The sequence below is a fragment of the Psittacula echo genome (assembly GCF_963264785.1).
Source record: "Psittacula echo genome assembly, chromosome: 2".
NCBI classification, from domain to species: domain Eukaryota; kingdom Metazoa; phylum Chordata; class Aves; order Psittaciformes; family Psittacidae; genus Psittacula; species Psittacula echo.
In genome coordinates, this window is record NC_137737.1 from 152161298 (window position 1) to 152174853 (window position 13556).

Genomic DNA, 13556 nt, shown 5'->3' on the forward strand with positions numbered 1-13556 from the left:
CTGTTTTGTTTTGTTTTCTTTTGTTTTGTTTTTATTTTCAAATCTAATTCATAAGGTTTGCTAAGGACTTGAGCTAAAATATAGCTAAGATTTAGGCTTTATGAGTAGTGATATTTTCTGAAGTTTCCTGTAAACAACCCCTGATTTGCAAGGAGGCTTTGAATTTGTGTATAGAACTTCAATGTAACTATAGTAATTAATTAATTAAAATACTTCCAGCACTTGTAAATTAAAACACCAACCTAATTCAAGAAGTCAAATTTGCCCATCTGTCAGATCTCAGTGCTTATTCCACTATAGGAATTATTTGTTAGTAATAGCATTCTCAGATAAGAAGTTCAGGACACTGGGAGAAACAATAAGAAGGGGAAAAAAAGCTGTTACCTGATAGTTTTGATCATGCTGAGCCCCATTTCAACACAGCAGTGTGCATGGTCCTGGCGAGGTTCTGGGAGCCCTGACACGCAGTAGTAACAGTCCCCCAGGATCTTTATCCTGAGACAATGATGCTCCTACATGTAAATGTATCAAAGAGAAAGAAGAGATTTTCAGGTGCTTGCTTTTTAAAGTACTAAAAAAAAAAAAAATTAAAAAGAAAAACTTGTTGCTTGATGTTTCCTGCCTATGGTGAGCACAACTCTGGTTTATTTCACTTTGCAGTAAAAGAACATATATTGGTTTTTGCATTACGCTAATCAGAGGTGTCCTTGCTAATGGCAAGAAAGGTTTCATTGGTGTTAGGCTGAAAGCTAGGCCAAGGATTCAGAAACACCTGCTGAGATAATGAGTAACCCGCTTTAGACTGTGGGGTATCCCATCCAGGGTATCCTTTCTGCCCCTTTTTACATTGGAAATAAATGAAAAACCTCTTTCTTTCTACAGATAATCGCTTCCCACCTACAGTTTCTACTGTCAAGCTCAGGCATTCCCAACAGTTATAGGAGCAGATCGAGTATCTGTATGTCAAGGATGTCAGAGAAGCTGGCTTGCATTAGACTTGTAGAGAAATGGTGTTTTTTTGGAATCCAGCTAAAGACATCATTTACCCTAGAGGCAAATACTGAATTTCATTTTTTAAATACATATTAACAATGTCCCTATTATATACTGAAACAACATATTAGTGTGTGATTCGAATATTATTTTAGAAGATCCTTTTCTAATGAGAAGAAATACCTCAGTTGCTAAAGTTTTGCAGCTCCTAGACAAATAAAACAAGTAAGACCAAGACTAGCTATAAACTTGTTCAAAGTATTCTTCTGGCTTGGCACTCACAGGAAACAATCAATGCACAGGAACAGAGACCATAAAAATTTGAGGGCAGAGCTGTAAGTGTCTAGGGACAGATGGCATTGCTAATTGAGTCAGGGAAGTGTGTCTATGATGGAGAATCGTGGAAATAGTGTATATTAGCACCCAATCAGAAAAGGCTCCAATGACGGAACATTAAGATGAAGACCAGTCATTGCTGGGGAGAAGGATAATGATTGGTAAAACTGGTTCATTTGATATTAGCAAAATTTAGCCTATGGTTTTTATTTCAACATTTCTGTTGTCTTTCTCTATGGCAACATGTGGTGGAGGCTGCACTAATCAAAACAGCAGGAATACACTAAAACCACTGGGGAAGAGACAACTTTAAGGAGGATACAGGAGACTGGCTGCACCTCAGGGATTGAACACTTGGCAAATGAATGGGACTCTGGGTTATTATCCAAGATTTTGCCTAGGATGAATGAAGCTTTGTAGTCAACCTCAGACAAGTCTTTCCAGATCCCAGAGTGGCACAGAGAACCTGCACACTTGTACACAAACCTTTTGTAGAAGTCAGATGAAGACTTAAGCATGCCAGCAAGGGTAAAATTTGCTTTGGGCACAGGGACAAAGTAAGCTTGATTCACCCTGAAATCTCTTTAAACCACCAGTAGGAGCCGACTGCTTTTGAAGCTTTGGCTAGGTCTCCAGCTAACACCGTTGCTAGCTCTCAGATTGCAATGCTTAGCTGCCCGAGATTCATAAGGAAATTCAAGTCTGAATTCAAGCTTCTAAAACATCAAAATTCATATGTAACTCTCATCTTTCCTCGTCCCCTTTCAACCACTCTGCAGACCCACACAAGTGAGGGTATTTTTCATATGGTTACAACTGAAATTGTATATCCTAAAATCCACGAAAACATTATTTTCTTCACAAATTTCCTCCTTGGTTGAAAGAATTAAAGATTCAGTTTTTCCACATTTTCCACCTTTTTCTTTTGAGTGAAACTGTGAAATGTTAATCAACAAGTAGCAAAGACTCAATGACATAAATCAATGTCAATCTGTTAGTGGGCTTCTTTAATCTTCTCTCTGTGTTCCCTGGTTAGTGAAAAATGCAGAGATATGGATATTATAAAACACAGATCCTAAAGTTCTTTGGCCTTTCTAATAATATAATTGATTGATTTATATTCTAATTGAAATTTGCTTTTGCATCAACAACGTAAAAGGAGCATTCATAATATCATATCATTTTGACAGAGGTAAAGCAATAGGCAGCACTTTAATTCCATTCAGACCCACTACAAATATATTACTACTGATAAACTCATAGTATAATAAAGAAAAAAGAAAAGGGACAACCAGTCAATTTCCAAGAAAGCAAGCATCATATTTTGGTATAATAATTATTTTTACATGGAACATTCATCATGCAGTCTTGCACTTGTAGTACCTGCCTATCTGACGATGTGGGAATCCCCTATTAAGTGAGCATCTAATTCAGCACAGTTAGAGAACATAGTCTGCAACAGAAAAAAACCTCAGCTGTTTGGCTTTTAATGATTCATTTATACTGACTAAAGCATTGGTTCCATTAAAGACAGATGACACTGCTGTCACCTGGCTGCATGTCATGTGCTGAAAATCAGAACAAGACAGGCCACTTCGAAAAGATGTGGGTTTTATAAAGAATAAGAAAGAAGAATCATAATGCATAACACATATTGCATAATGCATAACAAGACTTGCTAATGAGGATTTGATGTATACAAATGTGAGAGCATGAGTGTGACACAGGAAATCCATTCAGCTGCACATGAGTGTGTGCTTTTTCTTGTCATGCTACGTCACCTCTACACTCATTTGCCAAAGCTCAGGAAATCATCTACAGAGTGAGACATCCAAATGGACATGACTATATATAGGTGTCCATATGTCAGCCAGCAGTCAAGGCTGCCATTACAGTCAAAGGAGAGCCAGGTGATGCAGTCAGTGAAGCCTAGGGACTGTTTCAGCTCACAACTAAAGCATTTGGCTGGGCTTCCTTTCAGTTGTCTACATGTCAGCTTTTGATGCATCAGTAAGACCCTTGGGTATGTGAGAAACCCACACAGGACTACCAGACATAAGACTTATGCCCCTCTGGAGCAGATGAAAGGCCAGGCAGGGTGTCTGTGTTGGCAAAAGAAGCCACAAGGAACACTTAAATGAGTCCTTGTCTTCCTTATTTTTCCTGTTAGTCAAATCATTATGACTGTTGAACCTGAACTGTGTTACAGTCTGAATATATTGCCCTTACCCTTTTTATTCTTCCTTTATTATTCCCATCACACCTATTCCAAAAGTAAACTGTGGATTTGTTATCACTGGAAATGTTTCAGTTAGGAAAAGATAATTCAGCAACTGCCAGTAAGGACAGAGGGCTAATGGTATCTGCATTTGGCAGAGGGAGACTGTGTGGTCTCCTGGGATTCCCTCTGATAATTCTGTAGTTTAATCACATTTGCAGTTTAGACTAGATGCTTTGTCAGGCTTATTGTATTAGTCATTAAGGTCAGATTCATGCTTACTGTGGGTAGCCATGCAGTAGTTATAAATGGGAGACTCTTTTGCAAGGGCCTATCTGTTTATCAGTGGTATAAAATGATAATAATAGCATTCAAGGTTTTCCTCACACTCTAGAGCACAAGCTCACTACCTAATCCCATCTCACTACAATGGTATCTAAGAGTTGCAAGTTGATATTAAATGAAAATTAATGTAAAACATAAACATGCATAAAGAAACTGTAAAATGAATAAGTTATTTAAATAAGAAAATCTCCATACACGAACTTTGATGCAGCAGATATTACGTTGCAATTTTAAATCCTTACACAGTTGTGAAGATATTATGATCTCTCTATTTTATTTTATTCCTCTTCTCTTTCCCATAAGTAATTTTCAAAAGTTGTCCTTGGGCATGTAAATGATAACGGATATTATGCAGAATTCACATCAGTATCCATCAGCCTCACAGCCCTCTCCCTTTGCTCATTAATGCTATTTACTGAACTTATCAATTAATTTCTCAGCATGTCATAAATATGGGCTTTTTTCTCCCTTACTTGCAGCTTCTCATTTGCTACAAGTGAAAGATTAAGGGGCTGGTTCTGCTAAGATCAATTGAAAAGAGTAGAAATTTTGCTAAGGGATATTGAGCAGACTCAAACACTCAATTATCAATAATAATAATTCTAGATTAATTCAGTGGCAATTGATAAGAAATATTTTTCCAAATCACTTGAATCCAAAGCAAAAAAAAAAAATGCAGATTTTTCATAAATAATTACCTCATATGTGTGAATGATTTATTGATACGCTTATTAAATACACCCTTAGTGACTGGAAGGGAAGCAAAGCAAATTGGCATAAGGTGGAGCTGAAGAAATGAGTTACTGAAACACCAAGTTATTGAAAGACGCAGTCAGAAACTTCATTAATATATCTTGTTTCCTTGGGCTAAATTTCTGATGAGAGAAAAAAAGTGAAAAGTGATTGTGTTCTGTAAGTTACCCACTTTTTCAGTTCTCCCTGTGGTGAATTAATCACTTCCACCTACTTTTGAAGGGAATCCCATACGCTTGCAGACAGCCCACAGAAAAGCCCACTGTCACCATTTTTATATTTTCAAGCTAAACATTTAGAACATTGTGGATGAGGAATTACTGAGACTGAACTGTGCAGAACAAAGAGATCATACATGTAAATACCCTTTAAAAGGTGGCCAGAGTGGGAGGAGGCATGCATTTGGCCTTTGTGTGCAACAGCTCAGTTCCTGAAACATTTGCCAAAGGTATAGCTAACCTAGATTAGAAACCTAGGTAAAAGGCCTTTCACAGCAGGAATGGGGTATAGGCCAATGCTCTTAATTGGCAGGCAGTTTTGGGGTAGGCTGGCAAGGGAGGTCCATCCAAATTCTTCCTATTGCAGCTCTGTCGTTTTGGAAAACAGAGCTGGGACCATGACAGAGCCAGATGGAGGGAAGTTCTCGAGTCCAGTGATGCAGCCAGAAAGGAGGATCAGGTTTAGGTCATGGTTACAAGGACTGTTTCCAGGTTTTGTACACATACAGGAAAAATATGGCAATCTTTCCTCCTCTGCGTGGATCAGGGAATACTTAAATATAGTCCTATATTAAATTCTTTTTACATAGCTTAACAAATTATGTAAGGAATGCTTTATTGTTTTTAGAATAGCTTATAGTGGTATGGTTTGGACTTCTCCAAGCTGACAGAAAATACGGGCAGAAGGAACCGAGGCACATTCCTGTGTAAGTTTTCAAATATGTTCTATCAACACTTCTGTCCCTTGCCATAGTGTGGAAGAAAAACAGCTGTGGCTGTTGTGTCTGGTAAGAAACCATCCTCACCAGCAAGTGTTAATTAGTAAATTATGCTGTGTTTTTAGGCACAGAAATACCTGATAGAAAGATTCAAGGTGTATTACTGCATTATTATTGGGTGATATGGTTTAGTGTTTCAATGACATGGTTTAGTGTGAGATGTCTCTGCCCATGGCAGGGGGGTTGGAACTAGATGATCTTAAGGTCCTTTCCAATCCTAACTATTCTATGATTCTATGATTATTCCTTCTAAGAACAGGAGCAATTCTGCAAGGATATTCTGCCCCTTAGGAATTTCTAGGACTGCAGATACATAAAGGGTGAGGTGACCATTTTCAAGAATATACTTGTGAAGTCTAAATTTCGTTCATATCCCAATTTAGTCAACAGAGTGGATAAGATTCTTTTAAGTTTGAATTGTGTAACTGTTAGTTCCTGAATCACCAAGAAATTTCAAACCAGAAGTTTTATTTAATCTGTGGGTTTCATCTGACTTTTTCAGAAAACACCTGTAGAATATCACTTCTAAAAGTGGGATTTTATTTGACTATTTGGGTCTTTTGATGATTTACTGGGTTCTTTAGCATCTAAAATACTATAACATTAACATGAACATTCTTAATGTTGATTGTTCACTAGTACTAGACTATTAATTACTGACATTGGTGAGGAGGGAAAACACCCTAGAATAAAACATTGCAAAAATAGCATTCTTTCCCTCCCATTACCATAAATGTATGCAATGTCCATATAATCATAGAATTGTTAAGGTTGGAAAGGACCTTAGGGTCATCTAGTTCCACACCCCTGCCATGGGCAGAGACATCTCTCACTAAACCATGTCATCCAAGGCTCTGTCCAACCTGGCCTTGAACACCGCCAAGGATGGAGCATTCACAACTTCCTTGGGCAACCCATTCCAGTGCCTCACCACCCTCTCAGTAAAGAATTTCTTCCTTATATCCAATCTAAACTTCCCCTGTTTAAGTTTGAACCCGTTACTCCTTTTCCTGTCACTACAGTCCCTAATGAAGAGTCCCTCCCGAGCATCCTTGTGGGCCCCCTTCAGATACTGCAAGGCTGCTATGAGGTCTCTCATAATCTAGTTAATTCTGCTTTTTAATACAGCTCCCCAAATATGCATGAAGAAATTCACACCTTTATTTACTGGCATATATGTTTAAACAGACAGTGTTTTTTAGAGAGTCTCCAGAGTCCTGTGGATTATGTGCTTGAAGGTTATTTCATAAAAAGAATAATAGCTGCCATCTCAGAGGTTAAATGTGGCCTGGAACAGTAAAGCAGTGCAACAGAAGTGCCTTTATTGAGGAGAGAAAGGAACCTTTAATGTCCTCCCCTCTCCCCTGTTTGATACCAGCTGGTGCAGGTATTGAACTAGAGCTATAGTATGATACATTCTTGTGGAGTTTGTTAGCTAGGCTGGTTTGCATCTCTGAAAATGCTAGTCACAAGTAATACACTGCTGGAGAAATTTCTGGGAGGTTGTCTGCAACCTCCCAAGAGAGAATTTAACCAAGGTTACAGAAAAAGATTATTTCTATTAAAAAAAAATTAAATCATCTGTTTTTAATAAGGAAAAGAACCTGTGATCCATATCACATAAATAACTCTCCTGCTCGCAGCAGGCTAATGACATAAGGAGAAAAAAGGCTTATATCAAAGGGAAAAATTTCCACTCAGTATCTACAGGTCCTCTGAGTAATAAAAACTATTATCCTGGTTTATTGTATGGGAGCTGATGAGACTGTAAAGAGATGAATTATCTTACAGGCTAGTAATTTTATTCTTATATGAAGCCCACTGATTTTAATGTTTCAGGGGAAGACTCCTGTTTCAGCATCAATGCTTCAAATTAAGGATAGGTCCAAACTCAAGCCTAAGGCTGTCTGTGTGTTTGTCCTTCTGTATGTGTTTAAACTTGCTTGGTTTTATCTTTAGGTCTCAGCTAGGTGGGACATCTCAGCTGCTGTTGCAACAAAGCTTACAGATGTCTGTTCCTCTATTTAGGGTTTTACTCTTCTCTGTTAATATCTGAAACTGAATCTACACACAGTGTAGATAGACTTAGAAATATGACAATTTAAATCATATTTGCTGACATCAAGCACTGCAGAGAAGGCAGAGGAAAAACAAATGTCAAATATAACTATTCTTTCATCAAAGCAGAACCTTTTTTTAGGCTTAAATATCTCATTGAATGTCATCTTATTTCCCTTCTCTCATCAAAATTTCTGCCTAAGGAAAATATTAATATTAATTAAGTTTCTGTTTAGGCATTTCTGTTTAGGCCTTCCTGTTTAGGCCTTCCCTTTCCAGGGAATATATATAGGGATATATATGGGGAAATAATTTCTTCAGTTCTATTTTATGCCAACTTTTTTTTCTTCTTTTCTAACTGTCACTTTTCTCTTTGATAATCATAAAAATTCTACGAATATCATAATTTGTTTAGAAGAGAGAAGTAGCTGTACGTAGTTATTACATTTATTATAAGAAATATTAAAAATTTGAATTCTAACTTTTATTCAAAATAATGTGTGGTAATAGTACAGATAGAATGGATTTTTTTTTGTAAATTACATACATTAACACATGCCGTAATACTTCATAACTGACTGAAGATTAAAAGTAAATCCCAGAACTCCCATTATGTCTGCATTGCACAAGAAAAAAGAAGGCTGAATAAAAGAAACAAGCAATAAGCTAAATTACATTCTTTAGTAAGCTGTGAAATAGTGTCTTCTTAATAATATGATTTATAGATCATAGAGCAGAACAAATAATCCTTTATATGGGTTTATAAAATACTACTGTTATTTAGAAGCAAAGTATTTATGAGATTTTACTTAAAATCTACAGAAACTGCCTTAAGCTTTCTGCAACTGACCTCTTTGCTTCGATAATTCTTAGCAAATCCAGGAGTTTGAGTAACAGTGTCTAGAAGGCTCAAGGGGACCTTATCCCTCTCTACAACTACCTGAAAGGTGGACGGAGAGAGGAGGTGCCTGGTCTTTTCTCCTAAGTAATGAATGATAGGACAAGAGGAAATGGCTTCAAGTTGTGCCAGGGGAGGTTTAGACTGGGTATTAGGCAAAATTTCTTCACTGAAAGGGTGGTCAGGTATTGGAACAGGTTTCTCAGGGAAGTGGTAGAATCACTGTCCCTGTAAGTTTTAAAAAATACATGCAAATGAAGCCCTCAGTGACAAGGTTTAGTAGTGGTCTTGGCAGTCCTGTGGTAATGGTTGGACTTGATGATCTTAAAGGTGTTTTCCAACTTGATTGATTCTATGATTCTAACTCTGGTTAAGCTGAATGAAAAGCAGTTATGTGATAGATCAGAAATCTGGATGCAAAAGCGTAATCCTCCTTAGTAGAAGATCCTTCTAGGGAGGTCTTGAAAGGACCACTTTCCAAAAGGCCTGACAAGGATTTACAGGCAAGCATGAAACCATTCTAATAACACTTGCAGTGAACTTGGTCTGTTCTTTTTTATCAAAACAGAAACCTGAAAACTGGCTTTATCAAAGCACATCAATGTATTCCCAGAGAAAATCAGTGGCTACAAGATGGTTCTTATTTCTAGGAAAAACAGGTCATAGCAAAAATAAATGGATGTAATTCAAAGTCAGGAAAAAAAAATCAAATGAGAAACAAGTTATATTAAATTAACAGTGAGAGCATTAAGGCAGAATAATAAACTCCCAAAATACACAAGTATTTCTCCATCTCCTGTGACCTTCAGATGAAGTCTGGCCATTTTTCCAAAAGATAAACCTTTGCCAGGTGTAAAGGCTTCATAAACTGCCAGTTGTGTAGGTTGATATGTCCATGTAAATCACAAGTTCTCAAAATTTGGATCACGGCCCAGCCAGTGTTCACTTCCAAAATTTTCCAAAGGCAAACGTGAAGTTCAGTACAAGATTTAAGCCCTTTCATTTTAGGCAGCTGTTCCAGCTGTACAAGTCCAAAACTCTGAGTAGTGAGGAGTCTTGTTTTCCTAGAAAGTGCAAGAGGGGGAATTCATCTCCCTGGGTTGGACAAAAGCATCCAAACCATGTAGAGCTTCAGTTCCTGTCTAGTCCTGTTGGGCATTATTATCATCAGGACATTAGGCAAGTAGCATGACATCCAAGTCTCAGAAGTCACAAAAAAGGAGCACAATCAAAGCGCCTTTCTTTTAAATAAATTGTAATTAGTCATGGTTAGATCACCCTAACCTTTGTAGCCAAATTTTTCAGTTCCTGCAGTGATTCTTCACATGTTTTCTGCCTTTCAGAGGACTGATCTAGACAACTAAATAAGTCTAGTTAATGAAGAGAAAAGCGAATTCAGACTAGGGAAGAAAATGCCTGAAGGAGTCTGAAGTCTTGCATTTAGTAGCTGGGACATTCACTTGAGAGGTGTCTGTCCTGATGATCAAGTTTTTCAGACAGAGAAGTTCTTTAATCTCAAAGTCTGCAAATTCTGGATAAGAAATTCTTGGCTATGTTAGACACTTGGAGTATTGTGTGCGGTTCTGGTGTCCTCAACATAAAAAGGACATGGAACTGTTGGAACAAGTCCAGAGGAGGGCCACGAGGATGATCAGGGGACTAGAGCACCTCCCGTATGAAAACAGGCTGAGAAAGTTGGGGCTGTTCAGCCTGGAGAAGAGAAGGCTGCGTGGAGACCTCATAGCAGCCTTCCAGTATCTGAAGGGGGCCTACAAGGATGCTGGAGAGGGACTCTTCATCAGGGACTGTAGTGACAGGACAAAGGGTAACGGGTTCAAACTGAAACAGGGGAAGTTTAGATTGGATATAAGGAAGAAATTCTTTACTGAGAGGGTGGTGAGGCACTGGAATGGGTTGCCCAAGGAAGTTGTGAATGCTCCATCCTTGGCGGTGTTCAAGGCCAGGTTGGATGAGGCCTTGGGTGGCATGGTTTAGTGTGAGGTGTCCCTGCCCATGGCAGGGGGGTTGGAACTAGATGATCTCAAGGTCCTTTCCAGCCCTAACTATTGTATGATTCTATGATATATATTACTGTTTCTTTAAAATAGTCACCTACGTATTTGAGATCCCTACTCCTATGTAGGCAGATGCAGTGTTCCCCCTGAAGATTTATGAATTTAGGACTCATAATATACTCATAGGACTGCAATAGAAAGATTTCTATAAGGTTTAAGTAGGAGATGTATGGCAAACCACAGAGAAGGGGGAAATCTTTGGGCATTTAAAGCAACAAAACTTTCAGTTCCTATAAAATATTAAAAACCAAGCAGGAAAGTGCCTTCAAGGCTGAGTGGCAAGCAAAGGAGGATTTTTTGGATTGATCAGAAAATACAGTTAATGATCATGAAAGAAGAATCTGTTCTACCAAGAATGGTAGGTAAAACTGAAATGTAAAGCAAGGCAGTAAGTCATACTGTGTACATATTCTTCCTAAAATAATTCTGTGACATACAACTAATTTGGTTTAAAACATGTTTCTTCAGTTATGGCTGCTATTCTTGTCATTTCATAGAGAAGCAGACGTTACTCCTGTAAGCTTTCTAAAAGACAAGACTGAGGTAACGTCTTTCATTCTGCTTGGTTTTTATTGTAGACCAGAGCTGATGAGGTTTTCTTTGTTTGCAAAACAAATATTGTAGATTGCATTTACCAATGTGTCAGTGTCTGGGCAATGGGTTATGGCATCACTCTGTACATGAGAAAACACATTGCCATTTGAGATAAAAATAACTGACTCAAAAGAGCTTTAAATAATTAGAGAAGTCTTGCCTTCTTTGACTTTAATTTGCAAGCTGATATGATGCCAAGGGTCTTAGTGATGTCTGTGCACCCCATGCCCCTGAACCAGAAGTGTATAAAAATCAGTGAGGGATGTAGATGTGTGCATGAAAGCAAGTCACTTTAGGTTCCCTTTACTAAATAAAAAGCATAATCAATTATATGCATAATGTAATTACTGTTTACCCATAGCAGGTGTCTATGTTTGGTTGGATAAAGTATAACATAAACTGCAGTAAATGCACTTCATTCCCTACGCTAACAGCCTTATTCGCCAGCTTAGATGTTGACACCTAAAGATAGTCACAAGAAATTAAACCATGAGCAAGAAAACATAAAAAAGAAAAAATGCAAGCCTAGCAAAATAGAGCATGTTCTGGTTGTATTTCTGTGGTTTGTTTTGCATTTCTCTTTTCTAATCAGTACTAATTAATTAGCAATTAGTTTGCCTAGTGTTATTAATTCCTCTACTGTGTTTATTTCATTGGTGAGCTAGGTGGAATCCAGCTTAAAGATTTTAAAACCTGCTGGTAACTAAAGATTGCAATGAGTGGAGTGGCTGATTGACCTTTAAATGAAGAGGTCTTTCAACCTTCAGTTCTTAGAAGAAAAGTCAATATAAAGCTATAGTCTTAAAAAATTTCATTTGCCAGCAAGGACCAGAAATATAAAACTTCCTTAGATACTGTTGTACGTGATCTGCTTTCATTCTACTTTCATTCTTGGTTGAGCACTGCATAACATGAAGTTCTGATGACTGACTGAGCTTTGTCTCACTACTGGCACTCAACACTTCCAATAAATGTGGAAGTGTCTTCCAAACTCAATGGCTGTATAAAATCCTAGTGGGGAAAATCTGGATGAATCCTGTTCAAAGTGATTAGAGAGTATTTCCCAAAGGTCCCAAATACAGAATTGATTTCATATCCTTTTGCAAATAAACTGTGTTTAACTCACATGTGCTAGTCGATCAAATCTGGCAAAGAGTTCATTCAGCATCCGGACCAGCTCCTGGGCTGACAGAGTTGTGGAGAGGTTGGTGAAACCTTTAACATCTGCAAAAAGAATGCTAAAAAAAAGAAGGTATATTAATATTGCAGTCTATTTCATTTGATAACTGAATGTCCTCAGCTACCTTCCAGTAATTTACTAGTAAAGGATGGTTTCAAACTCATGTTACCTTTGTTCTAGACTTTTGGAGATTCTGGAGTACTGAATATAAATACAGAAGGAACTAAATAAATGCTAGCATGTATGAAAAAGGGTTTTGCCAAAAATGCGTGCTATGAAATTTTGGATTTTCAAATCATTCAAGAAGATATAGTTAAGCCTTAATAAGCACAGTTGCCACCATTTATCAACGAGAAGACTGAGGCAAAGTGCACCCATAACATAGAGAGCTATATAAACAGATAGACTTGGCGCCCAGCTCTCTGTTAGTATCTGATAGTGCTCTTTGAGGGTGGGTTTATATATAGCTGGTTTTTACAGTGAGTTTGACTTCAGAGATATCAGTTTTTAGTGTGATTTTCAGGCTTTACTTATCTCTGTGCCACACAAAAATCCTAAGACAACAGATTCGTGACAGTCTTGATATATACCAGGCTTAGGCCAACTTTATTGTGTCTAATTTTAGGGACTTGGCAGAAGCACATGAGTTAGAAGTATAGTACCCTCTATTTAAGGTGTGAATCTTTACTTGGATGATTCCTTGTTCTTTCCTTTGATTTCAAAGGGAGCCCAGTGGATCATACTTTGAATTTAGGTGCATCAAATTCAGTGCTTGAAGATGGGATCTTAGTCAACAAACTAGTTACAAAGCTTTAACCTGCATTTCAGCAGCCAGTGAATTTTCTAGCCGTGTAGCTTTGTCTGTAACCTATGTCTACAATGAGCACAAGTGAATACAGGGTCTGTGGCATTCGCTATTATCCAGACCAATGCATGTAATAGCTCAGTACTTAGCAGCTGAAGAAATGAAAGTATTGTCTCCTTTAAAAAGTAGTAGTGTTCAAAAAGGCACATGCTGGCATTGTCTGGAGGCGACCCAAATGAATCTCATTAGAACTTCAAAGTCAACCAATAACTGGAGCTACAGTCTGAGTAGCCTAGGGTCTTCC

General features: G+C 37.8%; 1 protein-coding gene across 1 annotated transcript in view; it reads right to left on the reverse strand.

The window, feature by feature from the left end:
- Positions 1-13556, reverse strand: part of ADCY8 (adenylate cyclase 8) — a gene marked incomplete at its 3' end in the record, with an annotated part of 125025 nt that overhangs the window by 58239 nt on the left and 53230 nt on the right. Inside the window, exons 4-5 of the mRNA XM_080610335.1 lie at positions 12394-12505; positions 385-512 (exon numbers count right to left, since the gene is read on the reverse strand). Coding sequence (XP_080466461.1) covers positions 385-512; positions 12394-12505 — 240 coding nt within the window. The remainder of the gene's footprint in view (positions 1-384; positions 513-12393; positions 12506-13556) is intronic.